The sequence below is a fragment of the Pristiophorus japonicus genome, chromosome 1 (assembly GCF_044704955.1).
Source record: "Pristiophorus japonicus isolate sPriJap1 chromosome 1, sPriJap1.hap1, whole genome shotgun sequence".
NCBI lineage: Eukaryota > Metazoa > Chordata > Chondrichthyes > Pristiophoridae > Pristiophorus > Pristiophorus japonicus.
The window spans coordinates 473,170,621-473,195,393 of NC_091977.1; the positions used below are offsets into that span (position 1 = coordinate 473,170,621).

Genomic DNA, 24,773 nt, shown 5'->3' on the forward strand with positions numbered 1-24,773 from the left:
AGCATAGATTTATGATGGGGAAGTCATGTTTGACACATTTGCTGGAATTCTTTGAGGATGTAACAAACAGGGTAGATAAAGGGGAACCAGTGGATACTAGGGGGATCAAGGGGTATGGTGAGAAAGCAGGAATGGGATACTGAAGTTGTATGTTCAGCCATGAACTCATTGAATGGTGGTGCAGGCTCGAAGGGCCGAATGGCCTACTCCTGCACCTATTTTCTATGTATTTGACAAGAAGCCATTTGACAAGATGTCACATAAAAGGTTACTGCACAAGATAAAAGTTCATGGGGTTAGGGGTAATATATTAGCATGGATAGAGGATTGGCTAACTAACCGAAAACAGAGAGTCGGGATAAATGGGTCATTCTCGGGTTGGCAATCAGTAACAAGTGGGGTGCCGCAGGGATCAGTGGTGGGACCCCAACTATTTACAATCTATATTAATGACTTGGAAGAAGGGACAGAGTGTAATGTAGCCAAGTTTGCTGACGATGCAAAATTGGGAGTTAAATGTGTGAGGACAGAACAAATCTGCAAAAGGACATAGCCAGGCTAAGTGAGTGGGCAAAAATTTGGCAGATGGAGTATAATGTTGGAAAGTGTGAGGTCATGCACTTTGGCAAAAAAAAAATCAAAGAGCAAGTTATTTAAATTAAAAAATTGCAAAGTGCTGCAGTTCAGTGAGAGCTGGGGGTACTTGTGCATGTGAAACAAAAAGTTAGTATACAGGTACAGCAACTGATCAGGAAGGCCAATGGTATCTTGGCCTTTTTCGCAAAGGGGATGGAGTATAAAAGCAGGGAAGTCTTGCTACACTTTTATACAGGATATTGGTGAGGCCACACCTGGAATACTACATACAGGTTTGGTTTCCATATTTACAAAAGAATGTACTTGCTTTGGAGGCAGTTCAGAGAAGGTTCACCTTGGTTGATTCTGGAGATGAGGGGTTTGACTTAAGAGGAAAGGTTGAGTAGGTTGGGCCTCTACTCATTGAAATTCAGAAGAATGAGAGGTGATCTTATCGAAATGTATAAGATTATGAGGGGGCTTGACAGGGTGGATGCAGAGAGGATGTTTCTACTGATAGGGGACACTAGAACTAGGGGCATAATCTTAGAATAAGGGGCCACCCATTTAAAACAGATGAGGAGGAATTTCTTTTGTGGAATTCGCTGCCTCAGAGAGCTGTGGAAGCAGGGACTTTGAATAAATTTAAGATAAAGATAGACAGCTTCTTAACCAATAAGGGATTAAGGGGTTATGGGGAGTGGGCAGGGAAGTGGACCTGAGTCCATGATCAGATCAGCCATGATCGTATTAAATGGCGGAGCAGGCTCGAGGGGCCATATGGCCTACTCCTCCTATTTCTTATGTTCTTACCTTTGGGTCAGATGGTATTCTGCTGATGTCGTGGTGGATTTGGACCTGTGGTCCTGACTAGTACGAGCATTGATAGGAACCACTGCAACACTCGTGCTGGTGGATCTTGGAGTAGGGAGGCTTCAGGATCTGAGGTTTGACATGGAGAGAATAGGCTAAAACCTAGAGCAGGGAAGCAGAAGAGAGGGACATAAAACTGATGCAAGTAAAGAGCAGGGTGGACCTAAGGATCAAAAAAGGAAGTTTTGTGAATCTGATAGCATCCCAGTGTACTTTTTCCATTACTCCATTATCCTTTCAGGAGAGCTACTCAACCACACACAGTAATCCTCCTGTGCCCTAACGAATATACAGATTCACCATCAGTTCCTTGCTTTTCTATTTAATGCCCTTGTTATGTTTTTAATGGGGTTCATTAGATATTTTCTCCTGTGTTCAATGTCAATGTCCATTCCTGTTATTGAGCTTTTGCTTCCTACAAACTGCATAATTAGTATTCTAGTATTGGCCAGGATAAAACAAAAACTCCTATTACTGTACATAGCTTCCTGGGCATGACCTGAATTCTCTTGTGATCTTGTAAGCTTTGAATAGTGGAAAAATAAATGCTTTATCATTACTGTATTTTAGGCTATGAACTACGGATCATGGGCTAGACCTTGGTATATATCTGCCCATTTAGCACCCATATAATCGCCTGAGATTCAATTTACCACCCATTTTTGATGATAAATGGAAACTACCACCTGATTATCGGCCATTTATCGCCGGCGAAAGTTTCAGCATACAGGAATGAGCTGAACCGCCCGCCCATTTAAAACAATAAAATAAACTAAAATAAAATCTGACGTCATCAGTCGTACAATGCCCAGAATACTGTTTATAATGGAAACTAACTCCCAAATACCACTCAGATTATCGCCGAGTGCTACTTTTGGCATTTCGCCCATATATCGTCCAAGTGATCGCCCGCCCAAAAAGACGCTCAAGAAAAGCTGCACTCACCTGACCTTAATCTGGCAGTATAGACTCCATTTTGCAAATTGGCGGAAGTTTAATAATAGGCTGCTTCAAGTTAATGGGAGTATTGAAGTAATTCATGAGTGATTTTTAAGGGCATTTTAGAATCTTGCCAATCATCTAATCACATTGTGGTCAATTTCGAGTTTATATTTTGTTTGTTGAGGATAATTTAAGAATTTTGAAGACAGATTAGGGCATTTATAGTGATGAGGCCTGTAATTTCTCAACCAGTATTGATGACTACTTGCATGCTGCAGAATAGAGATGGGAGAAGGTTCATTTGAAGAGCATTATGTGCCCAAAGAAATGGCAGACTGCTGAGTAGGAGGAGACCTTGCACCCAATGCATTTACAGAGATAATTGATCATACCTGGACTTGTCCGATAACGTGCGTTAGAAGGCTGCGTTTCTGAAAGGAGGTCATCAGTGAGATATGCCAGCTAATTAAGGGAGCTCTGCAGCCTACCAACACCATCAGAACCACACTGTCCGTTGAGGTTAAGGTCACTTTCCTTCGGTATTTTCCTCCTATGCATCGGGCTCCTTTCAGACCTCAGCTGGTGACATTTGCTGCATCTCTCAGCATGCCACACATTGCTGCATTCGACAGGTGACTGAAGCCCTTTACGCACTCAGGATGGACTTTATAAAATTTCCTATGACCAGGAAGGCACCGAGTAAGAGGGCTTTGGGATTCTCAAGAATAGCAAACTCCCCCAAGGTGCAGGGAGCAATAGACTGCGCACATCACCCTGCGAGCATCTTTACAGGATGCAGAGGTGTACCAGAACCGAAAGGGATTTCACTCCCTGAATGTGCAACTCGTTGTCGACTGCAAGCAAATAATCATGGCAGTAAATGCAAATTTTCCAAGGAGCATCCATGTTGTGCACATCTTGCGTGAGAGTACTGTCTCTGGCCTGTTTTAAGAGTCAGCCACAAGGTCACGGCTGGATGTTGGGGGATAAAGGATATGGCCTTGCCAGCTGACTCATGATCCCACCCCCCCCCTCCGCAAAAGGCTCCAACAGAAGCCAAGAAGTGCTACAATGAAAGCCATATAGCCACACACAATATTGTCAGTTAATTGGAGTGCTGAAGCAGCGCTTCTGATGCCTGGACCACTCGGGAGGCAACCTACAATACCACCTGAGCAGATCGCTGAGTTCATTGTGGTGTGCTGCATGTTGCACAACCTAGCTATCCGGAAAGGACAAGAATTGCCAGATGGGACTGCTAGTCCACCTCAGGAGAGGTATGCAGGAACCACTGCAAGACTTGGCACTATAATTGCACTTTTAACTGTTGCTCCCTTCCTTGGGTACAAAAATAAGACTTCATTAGCTCTACTGATGAGACTTAACATGGTCAGCATTCGTACTGCCACACTTGTATGCGGGATTTGTAATGGCCAAGGAGCTCTACAAAAGTACTTTCATGTGAGCTGCATTACAATGATACAAGAAGAACGGTGCCACCTGAGATATACCTCTTTCTTGTACCCTTTGAACTTTCACACTAGAGTACAGGAGAACAAAAAGTGTGTTTCATAGCTGACCTAAATTTTAACAAATTAACGATGGTTTAGTGAACTCCATCTAGTTGAGGTAATTTGCTTGGGTTATGCTTTACCTTGATCTGATTGATTGATTTCATGACAAAGTAAGCAGTCTGCGTTAAGTGGTTTCCACTTGGTTTGCAGTTAAAATTTATTTGCCTAGGAATACTGGTTTTGAATTGACATTTTACATGCATGAGGATGCGTTTTAAAAAGATGAAGGAATTTTTATGTGGAAATCCTGTTTCAGCCAGTCTTGATTACGCCCAAGAACTTACCGTGCACATTCATCATCATCATCATAGGCAGTCCCTCGAAATCGAGGAAGACTTGCTTCCACTCTATAAAAGTGAGTTCTCAGGTGACTACAGCCCAATAAGGGAATTAGTCTCTGTCACAGATGGGATAGACAGTGGTTGAAGGAAAGGGTGGGTGGGGAGTCTGGTTTGCCACACGCTCCTTCCGCTGCTTGTGCTTGTTTTCTGCATGCTCTCGACGACGAGCGCCCTCCTGGATGCTCTTCCTCCACTTAGGGCGGTCTTTGGCCAGGGTTTTCCATGTGTCGGTGGGGATGTTGCACTTTATCAAGGAGGCTTTGAGGGTGTCATTGAAATGTTTCCTCTGCCTACCTGGGGATCGCTTGCCGTGCAGGAGTTCCGAGTAGAGTGCTTGCTTTGGGAGTCTTGTGCCGGGCATGCGGATGGTGTGGCCCACCCAACGGAGCTGGTCGAGTGTGGTCAGTGCTTCGATGATGGGGATGTTGGCCTGATCAAGAATACTGACGTTGGTGCGTCTGTCCTCGCAGGGGATTTGCAGGATCTTGCGGAGACATCGTTGGTAGTTTTTCTCCAGCAATTTGTGGTATCTACTGTAAATGGTACACATCTCTGAGCCATAGAGGAGGGCGGGTATCACTACAGCCCTGTAAGACCCTAAGCTTGGTGCCAGATTTGAGGCCTTGGGTGACCGAAGGCTGCGCTGGCGCATTGGAGGTGGTGTTGGACCTCGTCGTCTATGTCTGCCCTTGCTGATGTCTGCCCGCTCCCGAGGTATGGAAAGTGGTCCACGTTGTCCAAGACCGCCAGTGGATTTTGATGACCAAGGGGCAGTACTGTGTGGCGGGGTCAGGTTGGTAGAGGACCTTTGTCTTACGGATATTTCGTGTAAGGCAACTACAGAGGAATCTCCCTGTTATCAGCCACTGGAAAAGTCGTCGCTAGAGTCCTCCTCATCTGTTTTCTCCCTGTGGCCGAGGTGCTCCTCCCGGAATGAGTGCGGATTTCATTCCATACGGGGCACAACGGACATGATTTTTGCAGGGCGACAGCTACAGGAAAAATGCAGGGAACAGCACCAGCCTCCTTATTTATAGCCTCCTTTAACCTTACAAAGGCCTTTGACGCAACTGCGAGGGTCTATGGAGTGCCCCCCTCCGTTTCGGATGCCCCCAAAAGTTCATCACCATCCTCCACCTGCTCCATGACGACATGCAGGCCGTGATCCTTACCAATGGATCCATTACAGTCCCAATCCATGTCTGGACCAGGGTCAGCAGGGCTGTGTCATAGCCCCAACCCTCTTCTCAATCTCCCTCGCTGCCATGCTCCACCTCACAGTCAACAAGCTCCCCGCTGGAGTGTAACTAAAATACAGAACCAGTGGGAACCTGTTCAATCTTTGCCGTCGCCAGGCCAGGTCCAAGACCACCCCAACATCTGTCGTCGAGCTACAGTACGCAGACGACGCCTGCGTCTGCGCACAGAGGCTGAACTCCAGGACAAAGTCGACATATTTACTGAGGCGTACGAAAGCATGGGCCTTATGCTAAACATCCGTAAGACAAAGGTCCTCCACCAGCCTGTCCTCGCCGCACAGCACTGCCCCCCCAGTCATCAAGATCCACGGCGTGGCCCTGGACAACATTGACCATTTCCCATACCTCGGGAGCCTCTTATCAACAAGAGCAGTCATTAACGGTGAGATCCAACACCGCCTCCAGTGTGCCAGTACAGCCTTCAGCCGTCTGAGGAAAAGTGTGTTTGAAGGCCAGGCCCTCAACTGTCACCAAGCTCATGGTGACATTGTTAGCTGCGAGGGACTATGGAGCATCCTCCTCCATTTCGGCTTCTCCCCAAAAGTTTGCCACCAACATTAGTGTCCTCGACCAGGCCAACATCCCCAGCATTGAAGCACTGACCACACTTGATCAGTTCCGCTGGGCAGGCCACATCGTTCTCATGCCAGACACAAGACTCCCAAAGCAAGCGCTCTACTCTGAACTCCTTCACAGAAAACAAGCCAAAAGGGGGCAGAGGAAATGCTAATGGGACACCCTGAAAGCCTCCCTGAAAAAGTGCAACATCCCCACTGACACCTGGGAGTCCCTGGCCAAAGACCGCCCTAAGTGGAGGAAGTGCATCTGGGAGGGCGCCGAGCACCTCGAGTCTCATTGCCGAGAGCATGCAGAAATCAAGCGTAGGCAGCGGAAAGAGCGTGTGGCAAACCTGTCCCACCCACCCTTTCTCTCAACAACTATCTGTCCCACCTGTGACGGAGTCTGTGGTTCTCGTATTGGGCTGTTCAACCACCTAAGGACTCATTTTTAAGAGTGGAAGCAAGTCTTCCTCAATTCCAAGGGACTGCCTGTGATGTAAAGCGCATGCTTTCGTATGCCTCGGTGAAGATGTTGATGATGGCTTGGAGTTCAGCCTCTGTACGCAGACGCAAGCGTCATCCGCATACTGTAGCTCGATGACGGAGGATTGGATGGCCTTGGATCTAGCCTGGAGGCGACGAAGGTTCAGCAGGTTCCCACTGGTTCTATACTTTAGTTCCACTCCAGCGGGAAGCTTGTTGAGCGTGAGATGGAGCATTGCAGCAAGGAAGATCGAGAAGAGGGTTGGTGCGATGACTCATCCATGCTTGACCCCGGTCCGGATGTGGTTTGGGTCTGTGGTGGATCCGTTGGTCAGGATTACGGCCTGCACGTCATCGTGGAGCGGGCGGAGGATGGTGACAAACATTTGGGGGCAGCCGAAATGGAGGAGGATGCTCCCTAGTCCCTCGCTGTTAACAGTGTCACCATAACCTCTACCCATATTTTTTTTTACCCTGTCTTTTTTTTTTTACAAACCCTCTGCCCTTATGTTCTCTTTCCCATGGCAGCTGGTGATGATTCTGCCATTCATTCAAAGGCTTTTGTGAGGTCAAAGAAGGCCATGTTCCCTGCATTTCTCTTGCAGTTGTCGCGCCATGAAGATCATGTCCATTGTACCCCGTAGTGGACGGAATCCGCACTGTGACTCTGGGAGAAGCTCCTCAGCCACAAGGAGAAGGCGGTTGAGGAGGATCATTGTGCACATTAGAGTCGTGCTAACTTGGGTAAATGACCAAGTGGAGGAACACATCATTCTTTACCTGAGCCACAGACTACTGCCACCAGAAATGCCATGATCATGATCAATAAAGTATATTTTTGTGTACGTTGGTTTTCATGTAGGCTTCAGCCATATCTACATAAATAATTCACAATACAGTCTGTTGGTATGACTAAATTTGATATGCGAAAAGTAAGTGCAATTGTTGGAGTGGACTGTTGCTTTGCTGTACAATAGTCATCTGACACCAAAAGGTTCAGCGAATTGTAATGCTGGTGAGTTATGATAAGAATAACATGGTGGGGGTCAGCTCATGCGAGTGCCATGTTGGTTCTACCATTTCTTCAGAGAGGACGAAGTGATGTCACAAATTGTGCATTTCCATTTGTGAGACACAAACGGACAGCAACAGTGATTTGTGCTGGGCTGTCAGATTTTTGTAGTGCTGATCAATCGTTAAACAAGAGTTTCCTACCTCAAGTCAACCACACCATCCTCTTCCAAAGCCTGCCCTCTGTTGTCCAGCTTGGTGGGACCGTCCTCACCTTTACCGATCTGAGCATAGTCACAGCATTCAAGCTGCCACGTATACACTGAACGCACAGCTCTCCACCATTTTTCTCGATTCCCTCCAATGCCTCTTGTCAAACTGCCTGTTCAACATACATTTATAGATGAGTTGTGATTTCCTAAACATTGGGAAGATTGAAACCTGGCCTTGGGACCCTGTCCCAAGGCCCAGTCCCCTCCCCAGCCACAGTCTCGGGCTGAATCAGACTGTTTGCAACCTCTGTGTCCTATCCAACCCTGAGCTGAACTTCCAATCCCATATCCTCTCCATCTCTGACACTGCTCGCCTCTGACCCCACCTCAGTCGCTATACCGCTGAAACTCTCATCCGTGCCTTCAAATGATAATTCCACTGCTTTCCAACCAGGCACTCAACCTCCATCATTGTAAACTTCAACTGATCCAAAACTCTGCTACCCATATTCTATCCCATTCAGACTTCATCTCTGTCTTTGTCTTTGCTAACCCTTCAAACCCAGCACCACAGATTTAAAATTCTTCTTCTTGTATTTAAATCTCTCTATGGCCTTCACGTTTTCCCTATCTCTGTAATCTCCTCCATCCCTGTAATCCCCCCCCCCCCCCCCACAAACTCTCCATTCCTGAGACTCTGGCGCCTTACACATCTCCCCCTCTCTCTACCCCACCATTAGTCACCTAGACCTATGCTCTGGAATTCCCTCCCTAAACCTCCAGCTCTCCTCCATCAAGCCCACCTCTTTGATAACGTTTTTGAGAGAACAAGAGAGAGAGAGAGAACAATGCAGCATGAGGCATCATTTTAGAAAAGGTATATTTCATTCAAGATTTACTGTCAATGCATTTGGTGTGATTCACCTGAAGAGAGTCATTAGAGCTTCCTCTGGATTAACAATAAGACCAATTATCCTTGAATGCGCTCATTGTTGTTGCTTTATGAAAATAATTGTCAAAATGCATTGAGAACCCATGTCAAAAAGTTTCAGGATACCAAGTGCTGTACCGTTGCTGCAAGTCTCTAGTTCTTGTTTTAGATTGTGTTAGACCTGTGCTGGTGCTGCTGGGTTACCCAAGCGTAGAACCTGTGCAGCTGGTTGAAAGTCAAATGTGAAACCATATGGACTCTAAGACCGGCAGCCACCGAGCTCAGTGAGTACCCAGACTTTTATATTTGCCTTGCAACTGGCTGAGCACTGCTCATTCTTGGGGACCTGCTGCTGGTGTTCTCACGTAGGTTGGGGCCTCCACGCTGTAAAACCCCGCTGTACTGTACACCAGGGCGAGTGCTGCCATACAGAGGTTTGAGCGTCTGCTCCCCATGTGGATCCAGCAGGTTTCTGGATCAAGTTGACCCTACTCTTTTGTTTCTTCCCAAGGTTCTAGAGATCTTGTCTCTATGACCGTGTGTGATCAAGTGTGATTCCTCAATAGGAGGGTTTTTTTGGCATGGTTTACCTCTGCGCCACAAAATGAGACTTTCAAAGCTTGGTTTGCTTGATGGGTGTTGAGGTGGAATGTCGAGGTGACAGTCTTTTGCGGATTTAGCCGGAGTCGCCATCGGCAGAATTAGGCCTCCATCCTCTAAATCATTGGTCAGGGTCTCTTCGGTGGTGGATAGATTTGTGTTTGGTGTGGCCGTGGCAATGTCATCAGCCTGTATGAACTTGTGGGACTCTGTTTCAGGCAGATCGCTGGTGTAAACGTTGAACAACATGAGTGCCAGGACGGAACCCTGTGAGAGTCCATTGTTCAATGTCCTACATCTGCTCATCTGGGTGCCAGAGTACACACTGAAGAGTCGGTTGCTAAACAGAGTTGAGAAGATGGATCGTTGTTCTGCAGGGTAAAATGGTGGAGAGTTTGAAAAGCACTCTATGCTTCCATGTCGTGCACCGTTGACGGCAGTCTTGAGTTGACACTAGAAGCCTGCTTCGATGTGCGTTGTTAAAGCTACCACTTGGTCGCAGCAGTTACGGCCGCTCCGGAAGCCCTCTTGCTCCTTGGGGATGGTTGGCTCGATGTCTGGGTAGACTCTCCAGCACTTTATAACAAGTTCAACTTAAGGGGATTGACCGGATCGATGCTGAGAGGTTGTTTCCCCTGGCTGGAGTGTCTAGAACTAGGGGGGCATGGTCTCGGGATAAAAGATAGGCCATTTAAGACAGCAATGAGGAGGAATTTCTTCACTCAGAGGGTTGTAAATCTTTGGAATTCTCTACCCCAGAGAGCTGTGGATGCTGAGTCTGAATATATTCAAGGCTGAGATAGATGGAGTTTTGGAGTCTAGGGGAATCGAGGGAAATGGAGATCGGGCAGGAAAGGAGTCGAGGTCGATGATCAGCCATGATATTGAATGGCGGAGCAGGCACGAGGGGCAGTAGGCTCTACTCCTGCTCCTATTTCTTATGTCTTAAGTTCTTAATTTGATACTGAAAGTGGCATTAGTAGACTGAACGGTTTGCGTATAGGCAAATCCAAACATAGTTTGTCTAATTCTAAATCTCTGTCTGGAGAGGTGCTGGCTAACTCTCTGTCACTTGAGTTGCACGCATAGGAATATTATCATGTGCGCTGAAATATTAGGCTAATTCTTGGGCTTCATTGCGCTTTAAGTAGTAAACAAATTAAGTCCAAAAGCTTTGATCCATGTGTTGATATTCTGCTTACTGAGGAGACTGAAATGTGTTGATTGGAGGGGCATTGCTAAGTCATATCTCATACTCTTTCCCCCTTCTCTTCTGAAATATTATGCTCATTTGAACATCTCGCCCTCTTGCACAGCTCCCACCTTAATTTCCTCCCCAAGCAGAGATTTCCCTATTCTCCTGCGGCTTTTGCACTGAACAACTCCTCGTCCTCAATGACTTCCAACTTTTACTGAATCTTCTCTTAACCCACCCTCTCTTCTGACTTATGTGCCTCTTGTCCCCACTGGACCACACACTGCAAATTACTTACCAGCTCCCTTCTGCCTTTGACACCCATCATCCCTCCCCTCAACATGCACTTGGTTCCCAGCTCTGTACCCTCAAGTGCTCCTGGTCTGTAACTGATGTGGTGATCCATCTCCAGATTTGGCATGAATATCCTGAGCAATATGATATCTACCACTCCAGGGTTATCCTGGAAACCCAAGAACAACTCCAGGCTCCTCTGCTCCATGACCAACTACCTCTTCCTATCCCCTCCATTCTCACTTTCGGAATAAATTGTGAAGTGCGTATGGATTTCTTATCTCGAAGATTGAGGCTATCCACATGGCTTCCTCCCCCTTTCCCTCACCCCAATCCTGACTGCATATCACTTTGGAACTTCTCCCCCATCTGTCCCGCTTTCCCCCCCCCCAATCACAACAGTCTCGCACTTTGAGAGACATATCCTGCTCCTCCATCCCTCTGCAACCAACAAACCCAGCTACCTTGCCTGGACACTTATCGATAAGCTTCCTTTACACAAACACTAACTTCAAAACTTCTTTACTCTCCCTTATAAAGCTCAATTGTAACACCTCTCTTCTCTCCACCAAGCACCAATATATAATCTCCCCTTCATCATTAAGGTTCTCACAGGGCTAGCTCCATGATTGTTTCTCCCAAAATCCCCAGTTCAGTTGTCCTGTTCACAGTGCACTCATTAAAGTCACCAATAACATCCTCTGTGACTGGTGCATCATCCCTCCTTTAACTCTGCAGCATTCGATATGATCAACGATCACTTTCCTGTATACTACACCTCCTCAGCACTGTCCTCGCTTGGTTCCACTGCCTGTCCTAATCTAGCCAGCATAACTTTGGCATTGGCTTTTCTTGCCCCTGCCCCTCCCGAGTCACCTCAGCTGCCCAAGATTCCAACCTTGGTTCCCCCTTTTTTAATTTACGTAATACTCATCAGTGACTTCATCTGTAGGCATGAAATCGGTTTCCAGATGTTTGTGGATGACACCAGCTCTACTTATCTACCACCACCCTTGTGTGTCAGCTATGGCTCAGCTGATAGTGCACTCGCCTCTAAGTCAGAAGGTTGTGGGTCCAAGTCCCACTCCAGAGCACAAAAATCTAGGCAGACACTTCAGTGCAGTGCTGAGGGAGCACTGCACTGTTTGAGGTGCCGTCTTTTGGACGAGATGTTTGCCCCGTCTGCTCTTTCAGGTGGACATAAAAGATCCCATGTCACTATTTTGAAGAAGAGCAGGGGAGTTATCCCCAGTGTCCTGACCAATATTAACCCTCAGTTAGCATAATTAAAACAGATGATCTGGTCATTATTACATTGCTGTGTGTGGGAGCTTGCTGTGTGCAAATTGGCTGCTGCGTTTCCAACATTACAATAGTAACTACACTTCAAAAGTACTTCATTGGCTGGTGGTCATGAAAGGCACTTTATAAATGTAAGACTTTTTCTTTTTCATCCTTGACTTCTCCATGTTGCTGTGTTGCTTTTCCAACATCAAGTTGTAGATGAACTAGAACTTTGCCCAACGGAACACTGGTCTCCATTTCCATCCCTCTTCCCAGTTGCTTGCTGCAACCACATGGTAACCTGTTTTAACAAGAGTGGAGCTCCAAAGCCCATAATCGATTCATCACCAAAGTTGGAAGAACATTATTTTTAGTTCAATGTTATACTGAATATTCTGGCTATGGCAGCTGTTGAGGAGAACCCACTGCTGTGATTCTCATAAGCTGTTTGGTACAGTTACTCATTATTAAAGGGACTGAGTGGCAGGTTCCACATTCAGTAACTTAATGTAGTGTTAACTTACATAAATGTGTGACTTGCACTCTGGATTTTGTGACATTCTTTGTGTATAATATACTTGTTCACTGTTTTTCTGTTATGTTTTGTTTACAGGCAGTATTATGCATATCTCACTGACGCTCAATGCAAAAGAGTAGGAACTCAGTGCTGGGTATTTGGGTAAGTGTGATTGTTTCTCATAACATTTTCCTCCACTGCATTAATTTCATTTTACTTAACAATTAATTCTAGATATCTTGTGTCAATAATTGGCTAAAAGTAAAACCAGATGTTTCTCCTAATCAGCTGCATAGTCTTTGGCTTGAATCCCTGGCCCAGTTAAATTCAGCTAGGTCATAAGGACAAAAGGAGGCAGATGTTCTCTCTGCTCTTGCTCAGAAGCCTACGACTTCTCTGTCATGCTATTTGAGAGATCAAGAATAGGTGTGAACCTATTGAAAACTAGACCCAAAATGCAGAGATCAAGAACTAAAGATTAACCCATCTAATAGGGTTTGAGTGCCCTCTGCTGGTTGATTTGAATTTGTTATGGTGAACCTTGACTAGATTTTTCGAAGACATGCATGGTCTGGAGAGGGAGCAAAATCATTTCATAAGTAGTAATGTAGAAACTGTACAATAGCTTGCAGTTTAATCCTTTATATATTTTATTTAAAAGCTAAAAATGATCTGGAATAATTAACCTGTGAAATTAGTAGTTATTGTTAAGTACATCAATTGCATCTAACTCCATTTCACTCAACTTCATTGAACTTGAAATATAGAGGATATATTAAAAGGTATAGTTAATGTAATCCGAGATTAAAGCAAATGTATCGGAATATATTTTTTAATGAAGCAGGGTTAAAGAGGCAAAATTTTAGGGTTGTATAAAATACAGTTAGATGCTGTGATGGGAGTTAGAGTATTAAAGAGGCTGGGCTTTTCTTGGCCATAATTTTTCTTGTGTTTTAAGAACATCAGATTTACACAATTGGTATCAACATTTGGGCTGAAGTCCTTTTAAGGTTCTTCTACCCTCTTCTCCACCCTTCCACTCCACGCAAACTTTGTCAAGCCCAGTTTTACGAGGACAGTGCTGCTTCAAATTGCACCATGTTAAAAGCAAAAGCAAGTTATATCTCCCACCACAAATGTTCCTGAGGATTCCAGTCTGCTGTTAATGAATTTCCAAAACGCACAGGATTTTAGTAAAGCCAAATTTTTGCACTTTCTTTTTAACCTTCAGGTGAACATTCAGCAGTTCAATTAGACTAAGTTTTGTACTTCCATTGTGTTGTCTAGTGTATTTAAGTAATGTAACACAGAATGATGTACTACTTGTTAGATTTATGACTGATGTGTCGGCAATGTGGGCAACACTCTCGCCTCTAAGTCACAAGGTTATGGGCTCAAGTCCCACTCCAGAGACTTGAGCACAAAATCTCGGCTAACACTCCAGTGAACTACTGAGGAAGCGCTGCACTGTTGGAGGTGCTGTCTTTCGGATGAGGCATTAAACCGAGGCCCTGTCTTCCCCCTCTAGTGGCCATAAATGATCCCATTGCACTATTTTGAAGAAGAGCTGGGGACTTCTCCCCAGTGTCCTGGCCAGTATTTATCCCTCAACCAACCTAACTTAAAACAGAATAGCAGGTTATTATCATATTGCTGTTTGTGTGACCTTCCTGTGTGCAAATAGGCTGCTGCATTTCCTACATTACAATAGCGAGTACACTTAAGTAATTAATTAGCTGTACAGCTCATTGAGATGTCCTGAGGTTGTGAAAGGTGCTATATAAATGCAAGTCATTCTTTTTCCTTTTTGATGGAAGTTGGTGTATCAAACAGGCACTGTACTGGCACAATGCTGAAGGATTAGCTAAAGTGCAGTTTTTCCTTGAAGCTCGGTACCAAAACAGTAAATAAGTGCAATATATGTGTATGTCTGTGTTTACTTCCACATCTATCCATCTATCTATATAATTTAAGTTTTTTATCCAGTGCATATTACTCTCATCTATATCAGTCACAGTTTAAATGCATATGTAGTGTTGTTCTGATTGACTTAAATACCACTATCTGTTCAGTTAATATGCAGATTTGCTCAAATATTCATCTGTCACAAGACAACCTGCTGCTGATGATGGGTAAAGTTGGTTTTGCTGGGGGCAAATAAGGCGGCGGCAAGTGAGGTTGTAGGATGCAACTGAGGTTCAGCTTAGTTGTATTAGCACCCCAGGCACCAGTTCCTGCTGCTGCTATGTCTGAAGAGGTGAAAATGTTTAGAAACATAGAAAATAGGTGCAGGAGTAGGCCATTCAGCCCTTCTAGCCTGCACTGCCATTCAATGAGTTCATGGCTGAACATGCAACTTCAGTACCCCATTCCTGCTTTCTCATCAAACCCCTTGATCCCCCGAGTAGTAAGGACTACATCTAACTCCTTTTGAATATATTTAGTGAATTGGCCTCAACAACTTTCTGTGGTAGAGAATTCCACAGGTTCACCACTCTCTGGGTGAAGAAGTTTCTCCTCATCTCGGTCCTAAATGGCTTACCCCTTATCCTTCGACTGTGACCCCTGGTTCTGGACTTCCCCAACATTGGGAACATTCTTCCTGCATCTAACCTGTCTGAACCCATCAGAATTTTTAATGTTTCCATGAGGTCCCCTCTCATTCTTCTGAACTCCAGTGAATACAAGCCCAGTTGATCCAGTCTTTCTTGATAGGTCAGTCCCGCCATCCCGGGAATCAGTCTGGTGAACCTTCGCTGCACTCCCGCAATAGCAAGAATGTCCTTCCTCAGGTTAGGAGACCAAAACTGTACACAATACTCCAGGTGTGGCCTCACCAAGGCCCTGTACAACTGTAGCAACACCTCCCTGTCCCTGTACTCAAATCCCCTCGCTATGAAGGCCAACATGCCATTTGCTTTCTTAACCGCCTGCTGTACCTGCATGCCAACCTTCAATGACTGATGTACCATGACACCCAGGTCTCGTTGCACCTCCCCTTTTCCTAATCTGTCACCATTCAGCTAATAGTCTGTCTCTCTGTTTTTACTACCAAAGTGGATAACCTCACATTTATCCACATTATACTTCATCTGCCATGCATTTTCCCACTCACCTAACCTATCCAAGTCGCTCTGCAGCCTCATGGCATCCTCCTCGCAGCTCACACTGCCACCCAACTTAGTGTCATCCGCAAATTTGGAGAGACTACATTTAATCCCCTCGTCTAAATCATTAATGTACAATGTAAACAGCTGGGGCCCCAGCACAGAACCTTGCGGTACCCCAATAGTCACCGCCTGCCATTCTGAAAAGTACCCATTTACTCCTACTCTTTGCTTCCTGTCTGACAACCAGTTCTCAATCCATGTCAGCACACTACCCCCAATCCCATGTGCTTTAACTTTGCACATTAATCTCTTGTGTGGGACCTTGTCGAAAGCCTTCTGAAAGTCCAAATATACCACATCAACTGGTTCTCCCTTGTCCACTCTACTGGAAACATCCTCAAAAAATTCCAGAAGATTTGTCAAGCATGATTTCCCTTTCACAAATCCATGCTGACTTGGACCTATCATGTCACCTCTTTCCAAATGCGCTGCTATGACATCCTTAATAATTGATTCCATCATCTTACCCACTACCGATGTCAGGCTGACCGGTCTATAATTCCCTGTTTTTTTTCTCCCTCCTTTTTTAAAAAGTGGGGTTACATTGGCTACTCTCCACTCGATAGGAACTGATCCAGAGTCAATGGAATGTTGGAAAATGATTGTCAATGCATCCGCTATTTTCAAGGCCACCTCCTTAAGTACTCTGGGATGCAGTCCATCAGGCCCTGGGGATTTATCGGCCTTCAATCCCATCAATTTCCCAACACAATTTCCCGACTAATAAGGATTTCCCTCAGTTCCTCCTCCTTACTAGACCTTCTGACCCCTTTTATATCCGGAAGGTTGTTAGTGTCCTCCTTAGTGAATACCGAACCAAAGTACTTGTTCAATTGGTCCGCCATTTCTTTGTTCCCCGTTATGACTTCCCCTGATTCTGACTGCAGGGGACCTACGTTTGTCTTTACTAACCTTTTTCTCTTTACATATCGATAGAAACTTTTGCAATCCGTCTTAATGTTCCCTGCAAGCTTCTTCTCGTTCTCCATTTTCCCTGACCTAATCAAACCCTTTGTCCTCCTCTGCTGAGTTCTAAATTTCTCCCAGTACCCGGGTTCGCTGCTATTTCTGGCCAATTTGTATGCCACTTCCTTGGCTTTAATACTACCCTGATTTCCCTTGATAGCCACGGTTGAGCCACCTTCCCTTTTTTATTTTTAGGCCAGACAGGAATGTACAATTGTTGTTCATCCATGCGGTCTCTAAATGTCTGTCATTGCCCATCCACAGTCAACCCCTTAAGTATCATTCGCCAATCTATCCTAGCCAATTCACGCCTCATACCTTCAAAGTTAGCCGCCTTTAAGTTCTGGACCATGGTCTCTGAATTAACTGTTTCATTCTCCATCCTAATGCAGAATTCCACCATATTATGATCACTCTTCCCCAAGGGGCCTCGCACAATGAGATTGCTAATTAATCCTCTCTCATTACACAACACCCAGTCTAAGATGGCCTCCCCCCTAGTTGGTTCCTCGACATATGCACTCCAGGAAATCCTCCTCCACCGTATTGCTTCCAATTTGGCTAGCCCAATCTATGTGCATATTAAAGTCACCCATTATAACTGCTGCACCCTTATTGCATGCACCCCTAATTTCCTGTTTGATGCCCTCCCCAACATCACTACTACTGTTTGGAGGTCTGTACACAACTCTTACTAATGTTTGAGGTGGTGAGTGCCTCAGCTGTGGCATCTTCTCTGGGGGTTGCTTACTGACCAGTGCCAGCACTGACCCTTCCAAAGGTGCCCATCCAGCGGTTATCGGCTGACCATTCCCTAGTAGTTCATCTCCACCATGCACAACCTGGACCTCTGTCCCAGTCTTCCCTCGCTCTTGGGGGCTTTCCCAACACTACAGCCAGCCAACTGCAATTCCAACCTTCTCATCAGCTTGCTCCCAGTTTTCTTATCATTAATAGTGTAAACACATCATGACTTGTATAAAATGTAAATAAATCTCCCACATACCAGCTCTCCTAACTGCAAATCCTCCCAAACCTTGATCTTCTCATGTAGTTCCCTGCTCTAAGCCCACCAAGTGCTCCCATACCCTATTGCAAGTCTCATTTCTGTCTCACCATAAACAGTACTGCATGAAATTTATTACATAAAACTGTTTTTAGAGCTGAAAGTAATTTATTTTTATTAAATGCATTTTGTGACACCCAGAAAACTTCAAATTAATCCCCGAAATATTAGACTGTGGACCTGGCTGTGACTCAGACTGAATTGACATGATCTGTCTAACTTTCTTTTTGAAAAATGTTAACAGTGCCATTTCCTTTCTGGAAGCAATAGTGTGCATCAAGTCTGGTCAAGATTTGTTCTCCAAAACTGTGATACTGTACGTCTTCCTTTGGCTTATTTGCATGGTAAGAAAATTCATTGCTTATTGTTCTGGTCAATTCCATATTCATTGCAGATTCCAGCAAGGACCTCTATTCTACCTTGAGCCTGGATTGGTAACTAAAGCCTTGATCTTTATGGTGGGGGGTCGTAGCAGCAGGGAAATATGGGTAGCATGGAGGTCCTGCTGAATTTAACAGCAGGACATCATTAAGGCATTTCTTTCCCCGTTTCCCAGCTAGCAGCCAGTTAGATTGCGAGGTTGACTGGCTGTTGGGCGGGAAGACCAGCGCTGGGAGGCCACAGCTGAGGAACAAAGCGGAGAGGAGGGGAGAGATCACCGGAATGGGATTTAAAGAGATCACAGGTTGGGGTGGGGGTAGGAAGCAGGTTTGCTTGCGGGGCCGGGATGAAGCACTGATACTTTTCCTGGCCCACAAGCAGTGCTGGAAAATGCCTGCTGAACCCAGTCGTTCTCGCATCCTCTCTCCTGTCTGTTTTTCCCCAGTCCTGGGAAACCCGGCCCACGGCCGTTAAATCTATCACTCTTTGAAGTTGGAGGCAGGCAGCCTCATAGGCAAATTTAAGTAATTGCCCTGTCTCTTGAGGGCAGGTTAGTCACCTGCCAACTCCCCTCCCCACCCCAAGCCCAGCAAGTGGCATGTTCAAGGCAGTTTGGGGTCGAGTTTGTAATTTTTAACCCACTACCAATCAACCCTCCCCCCTCTTTCATCCCCTCCCGCCCCCCGCCCCCACACGTCATGGGGGTAAAATTTCCTCCCCCAAGGCTCTGTGAGCATAATTTACAGCTCTCCTGGTGATCACTTGGGCAAAATTGCTATTCAATGTTTTGGAAGGAGGTGGAGATTGTGGTTGAAATCCAACCTCACTCTCCCAATAGGTAAAAGCAACAGCCAGTGTAGTACAAGCGCAGCATCGACCCTGCCGACCTCGGAGCCCCGTCGCCGCCCTTACCTCAGGGCCTTCTTCTCGGCAGGGCCGGCCCGCCCATCTGAATGCCTCCTCGGCGGGGCCCGACCACCACCACCTCCTCGGCGGGAATCTCTCTCTCTCTTTTCTTCTCTCTTTCTCCACCCCCCCAATACCCGAACCTGGGCTCGGGCATTTCTGGATTCGTGTCGTCAGAAACAAATCCAAAGCCTGGAATCCGGAACTGCCTCGGTCACGAGGGTTCCGGATTTTAGGCGCTGCACCGGTACTGAGCCACACAATCTTGCTGAGTAGCTGAACTCCGTTCGGATGCTGTACTATCCAGATCGATGTGCAGTTTAATTTGTATGAATTTCATTTTCCCACCGAAGGCTGGTTTTTGATGTAGCTCATAAATTAAGTTTGTTTGAGCTAAATGCCAGGAGAAATGAATTTTGCCTTCATTATGTTGATTTGAATTCCTTACTACTAGTAACAGCACACAGGATTAATTATGGTTTCTCGGAGTTTTGTGCAAATTATAGAAAATACACTTCATTTCATTCAGGTAGTTGTAGATCAATTACTATGCGTCTCAATCTTGGTTTGTGTCAAACAAAGCAAGTTTTAATATTCTAATGTTGATTTGAATGCATCGGCAATGGGTTATACATATTTGCAGGTGTGTTTGTGATTGGATTGCTGACTCATTAAGTTCCAATTAGCACCGATATTTCTAACCTGGGGTGGGGGGGGAGAAATATTCTATGTAATTGACAAAGAATCACTTGCCATTTAATACAATTAAGGAAAATACAGGTTTCGTGAAATAGAGTTTTTTTAAGTACACCTTTTAAAGGATTTGGAGTGATAATTATATGGCTGAATTCACCTCAGGAGTCTGTTTGTTGCCAATAGAGAAATGGGCTATTTTAACTCTGTAGCAGTGCATGTCTGTGTTAGAGGTGAAAATCTCTTTCAAGGTTTAATGTATGTTGAAAAATAGCTGTGAGATTTTATTATTTTAATATTTTGTGACATAGTTGGCAATGTTTGTGTATTACAATAAATGCAGTGTTTTGTACTGAATACTGTTCATTTACCTGTGCTCTGTTGAATAAATTGTTTTTTGGTTTATAGCCTGAATTTCAGTCTGATAGAATATAGATTCTATTTGCTTATGAAGACTAGGAGAATCATGTGGTGACATATGGTACATTCCAGTAAGCCACTGTAGAGTGGAAAAGGTTCTCTATTCAATCCCTGGGCCTAGCTGTCGCTTACCCAGATATTTTATCAGTAAAGGTACACTCCAGGTCATAGGGGCCGCAAGGTCTGCTTACTGGAGAGGATGGTAATGATAAGCCCAAGTAGAATATCTAGCATAAACCCAAAAATGTGACATTGGGTGAAAATAACATTAAGAAAAATGCAATGTGGCCTTAGATATTTTACTTGATACCATCATTTTGAAAATTAATCAATTTGATCCAGAGGATTTAAACTTAAAAAATGCTCAACTTTGAGGGCCAACATATTATAAGTGTTTTCTTGTAATATGCAAAGGAAAATATTTGCAGAGTTCACGAAATAAATATAAAGCAACAAAAAAAACTCCAAATGCTGGAAATGTGAAACAAAAGCATAAAATGCTGTATGTGCACAGCAGGTCAGTCAGCAGCTATGGAGAGGAAAGATGAGTCGCTGTTTCAGGCTCCCTGCCCAGCCTGTTTTCTCTGCACAGTGCTGTGTATTTTCAACATTTTTAGTTTGTTTCACTAAGAATCATTTTGTTACTACCTGCAATAATTCTCTGAGCAAATTGGGTGATTTGATGATATCATAGACCAGAGTAATTTATTCACAAATCAAGTTTAATATTAGATTTTAAAAGGGAGTGTGGGTTGGGGGTGGGTGGGCAGGGCAGTGATTTTAAAAATTCTAAGCAGTGCAGCACATAACCATAGAGATGAGAGAGAATCCTGGTCTTTTCTGAGTTTGATGATCACTTCCAGGCTAGCAACAGGAATAAAGTAGTGTGTGATTTGGACCCTGAAAAGAGAGTATCGACTATCTAATTCGGCTCTTTGTTAATTTCAGGCTTTTATTACCTTCCTTTGTCTTTCTGGAATGGTATGGTACGCTGAACATACCGGGCAACGTGAAAAGGTGAGTTTTTGAACAGGAAGGTCACTCCTCTTCATGCTTATGAGCAGCTTTTTTTTTTGCATACAAGAAAGTTGCATCTGATGAACTTTATATACATTAAGGTTATTTAGATTTAGGGTGTCGTACACAACCATAGAGATGAGCAAGATCTCCAGTTCAATCCCTGGTCTGTTCTGAGATTGCTGATCACTGCCAAGCCAGCAGCAGGAGTGTTCCAATTTGCCTTGGTGTTCCCAGGCTAGGAAGGGGAAAACCAACAGGGTTTCTGCTCCCTAGCTGTGATTCTTGGCATGCACAAATAGTCTACCAACATCAGAAATAATATTTTCCACTGCCTTTTCTGGTAACACCAGACAGGTTTGGATAAAATCAAGCAAAGTTTTTCCCCGTCAGAAATGGATTTAACGTTCTCGCTCATTTTATGCCGGCAATACCAGTTGCATTGGAAGCACCTGCCTCAAAGAGGTGCTTAACTTTAATATTAAAATGAAGGTGTGCAGGCTTGCGTGCCAGTCTCTACTGCACTGGTTTGCAAGGTTTCTAATGTGAAGCACACTCTTATTAAATAGGCATTCAGGGTGGCTAATAAGCAATCTGGAGGCAATGGAAGGGTCACAGCAAGATAAAGGTAAATGTATTTTTGGCATACTTAACCATTAATCTCTCTTTCCTCTTGGCATTTAGATTGTAATAAATCTTTATCCCAATTTATGTCAATTATCCCTCAGTGCCTCTCCCTCCCCAGGATCACAACAGGCACCACTGTAAATCCCAATGGGAATTCCCCCCCCCCACCCCTTTAACTGCCATATCTGGAAGAAGTGAAGGACTGATGTCAAACTGCACAAGAGATGTTATGTGCCCAGCTGCCAGTGTCTTTTGCATCCACATCTATAGAGAAAGATGAAATGACCTTGCTTTGTCTGTTTAACGCTGATGTAGGCTCGTTCTCCCAAAGAAAGATGTGCCTGCAGACCTCCACTAACATTATGATGTCACTATCTAGCTGACTGTGTAGTGTTGTCTACTTCCTCAGCAGTTCTCCTCTTCCACCACTGTTCTGCTCTTTAGATCCATCCAAGCTTGCTCCTGAAGTTATGCTAATGAGCTGACAGAAAAACAGGATGTGAACAACCCACTTCCATTTGAACCTGTCTAAAATCTATCCATAGCCATTCTGACGCAAGTTACACCAAAAGAGGAAAAACTAGCCATAGCTGTTGGAGTTCATGTGAATAATTGCTATTTGGGTGAGGTGCAAAAGACCTGTTTGCACCCATGGAACCTTTTTATAGTAGAATCCATCACAGCCTACAAGAGAGGAGGTAGAGAAAAAATAATTTACAGTTTGGCCAGTGCTATTGTAAATACAATGGTGTTTCACTTCAGCTCTTCACTATTAGCATAGCAAAAACAGATTTAAAGTAGAGTGGGATGAAGCTCTTGTGGAACATAGAGGCAAAGACCAGTTGGGTCAAATGGCCTGTTTGTGCTCTAAATTCTATGTAACTACACTCTGGAGCTGGCCAAAGTTTTAATACATGATTATGCAAAATACTGGCAATTTTGCTGAGCATGGCTGCTTTATACTGATTTAACTGCTCAATGTTTTCTATGTTTCAGACCTTTTCTGAATGTGAATGTGAAGATACAATCAACAGCGACGATTCCTCACATTGGGACACATTTGCTAAAGGTCTGTGTAATTGTATACACTTTGAAACACTTCTCTTCCCAGGTTTTTAATTATTAGGGAGAAGGTAACTTACAGGTTAATACGACCAAAGTTGTTTTGATTACTTGCTAAATTATTATCAATGATTAACACGTTTCCAATGAACAGCTCTATGCGTACACATTTTGAAATCTATATTTAGAGCTTTTCTTGACTCACTTTTGCACAAAAACTGAATGGAGAACATGGGGTTGAAGAACTCTGTTCCTTTTAATAATCAGTACAGTGTGCTTTGTGCCACTAAATAATAAAAGTAGCTACACAGAGGCATAGTATGTTTCAGCCACAATGTGAGGTGTCCTGGAGTAGAGACTCAAGTTCACGTCTGGAATTCAAAACTAGAGAGTTTCTTATCTCCACTATGGGGACATACACCTCGCCACAGGAAAAGTGGGAAAATCACCAGACAGGCCGACATTAGGCCACTCTTGTTGCTTTCCTATCAATTGGTCCAGAGCAGGACTGTGAGGCGCCTGGTGACTGCCTGTCCTCTGCCACAGTTGGTGTAGAAAGGAAGGATGTGAAACATTACTGTTGAATTTAAAAGTGTAATTTTTAATTTATATTTGCTACTGTCCTTTTAACCTTTTGACCTTTGATTGTCTTCCATTTGGTTTCTTAAGTGTTCACATCATAATGATGCTAAAATAAACACGAAGCTGCAGAAATATCAGCAATAGTTTTATAAGTAAACTAAACCCTTCAATACAAATTTTAATTTTTAAATCTTTAATTTCCTTTTTTCCCATTAAATCTACCTTTTCTGTACTTTTTCCAAAAATCGAACTTTAAAGCCTTTTTCTACTTGGCTTACTGCCAGGAGTAACTTCCAAAGAAAATGGGCTTTCATAGGCTAAAACTTAGCTCCAGTGACCACCTTTCCCCACTTCCTGCCATTGAAAAGCCCAGTACTGAATATTGACATGGTCGCAAGCACGTCCAGATCAGTGTGACATGTAAAATACATCAAAACGGGAAGGAATTTTGGTGGACAGGTGAACTCATCAGCAGCCCAAAAAATATCAGTAGACTCTGCCATAACACTAAAGGTTAGACCAACTCTGACATACATGTGAATGTTTTTTTTAAATATGGGCTAGTTTGAAATCTTAGAATTACTTGGCATGTATGTATGTTAATTAATATAATTCTACAAATCAAAAGCAAAAACTTGCAGGAAAGTATATATAGATTTGTAATTAATGGTTAGTCTGACATTGTAGGAGGTATTGCACTCTCTTGAAAGAAGAGTTAAAGGGCACAGTAACAGTAGGGAATTCCAATTTGGCTTATTTTAGTTCAGGCGGTTCCTAATAATTGATGTTTGCACAAGTGTATTACAGCTGTTTAATTTGGTGTAGACAATGCAAACTGGTGATAAGTACTCTTTTATTTAAAAAAAAATACAATTACTGCTAAAAGAGCCAAATAAAGCTTTAAGAATACAATATAAAGAGTAATTCCTGCCTCTCTAACAAACATACCACAATGTAAACCCAGTCTCCGGAGTTGAGCATTTTTGTTCCTCATTAATTGATTTTGCTTACTCTGCCACATTGGCGCTACAGCTTTTAATTTACTGTAAGCATAAGTTTCCTATAGACATAAATTGAAGGCTATGTACTTTAAATGTGGCTTTTATAATTGAATACTGCTGAAAAATGGGGAGGGGTATTTTGACCTTTTGTGATCTGCATTTTTGGTCTCCTTTAAGGAGATTCGATTCTTAATTTGGCAAATTCAAACGGACTTCCCTGTCTTTGCTGC

General features: G+C 44.1%; 2 protein-coding genes across 7 annotated transcripts in view; one reads left to right on the plus strand and one right to left on the minus strand.

Moving 5' to 3' along the window:
- mterf3 (mitochondrial transcription termination factor 3) overlaps nucleotides 1-24,773 on the minus strand; it is a 133,303-nt gene that overhangs the window by 80,258 nt on the left and 28,272 nt on the right. For 3 of the 6 annotated variants that reach the window (XM_070894542.1, XM_070894478.1, XM_070894495.1), the window contains exon 2: nucleotides 1,390-1,551. The gene's annotated coding sequence lies outside the window, so the exon portion shown is untranslated. Of the gene's footprint in view, nucleotides 1-1,389; nucleotides 1,552-7,823; nucleotides 8,002-22,184; nucleotides 22,380-24,773 lie in introns of all 6 variants that reach the window. The other 3 variants (XM_070894504.1, XM_070894514.1, XM_070894524.1) reach the window with 3 other exon arrangements.
- The window catches only part of LOC139276452 (phosphatidylserine synthase 1-like), a 57,136-nt gene that overhangs the window by 27,638 nt on the left and 4,725 nt on the right, over nucleotides 1-24,773 (plus strand). The window contains exons 9-12 of the mRNA XM_070894463.1: nucleotides 12,749-12,814; nucleotides 18,099-18,198; nucleotides 21,203-21,271; nucleotides 22,895-22,967. Of these exons, the coding sequence (XP_070750564.1) occupies nucleotides 12,749-12,814; nucleotides 18,099-18,198; nucleotides 21,203-21,271; nucleotides 22,895-22,967 (308 nt within the window). The remainder of the gene's footprint in view (nucleotides 1-12,748; nucleotides 12,815-18,098; nucleotides 18,199-21,202; nucleotides 21,272-22,894; nucleotides 22,968-24,773) is intronic.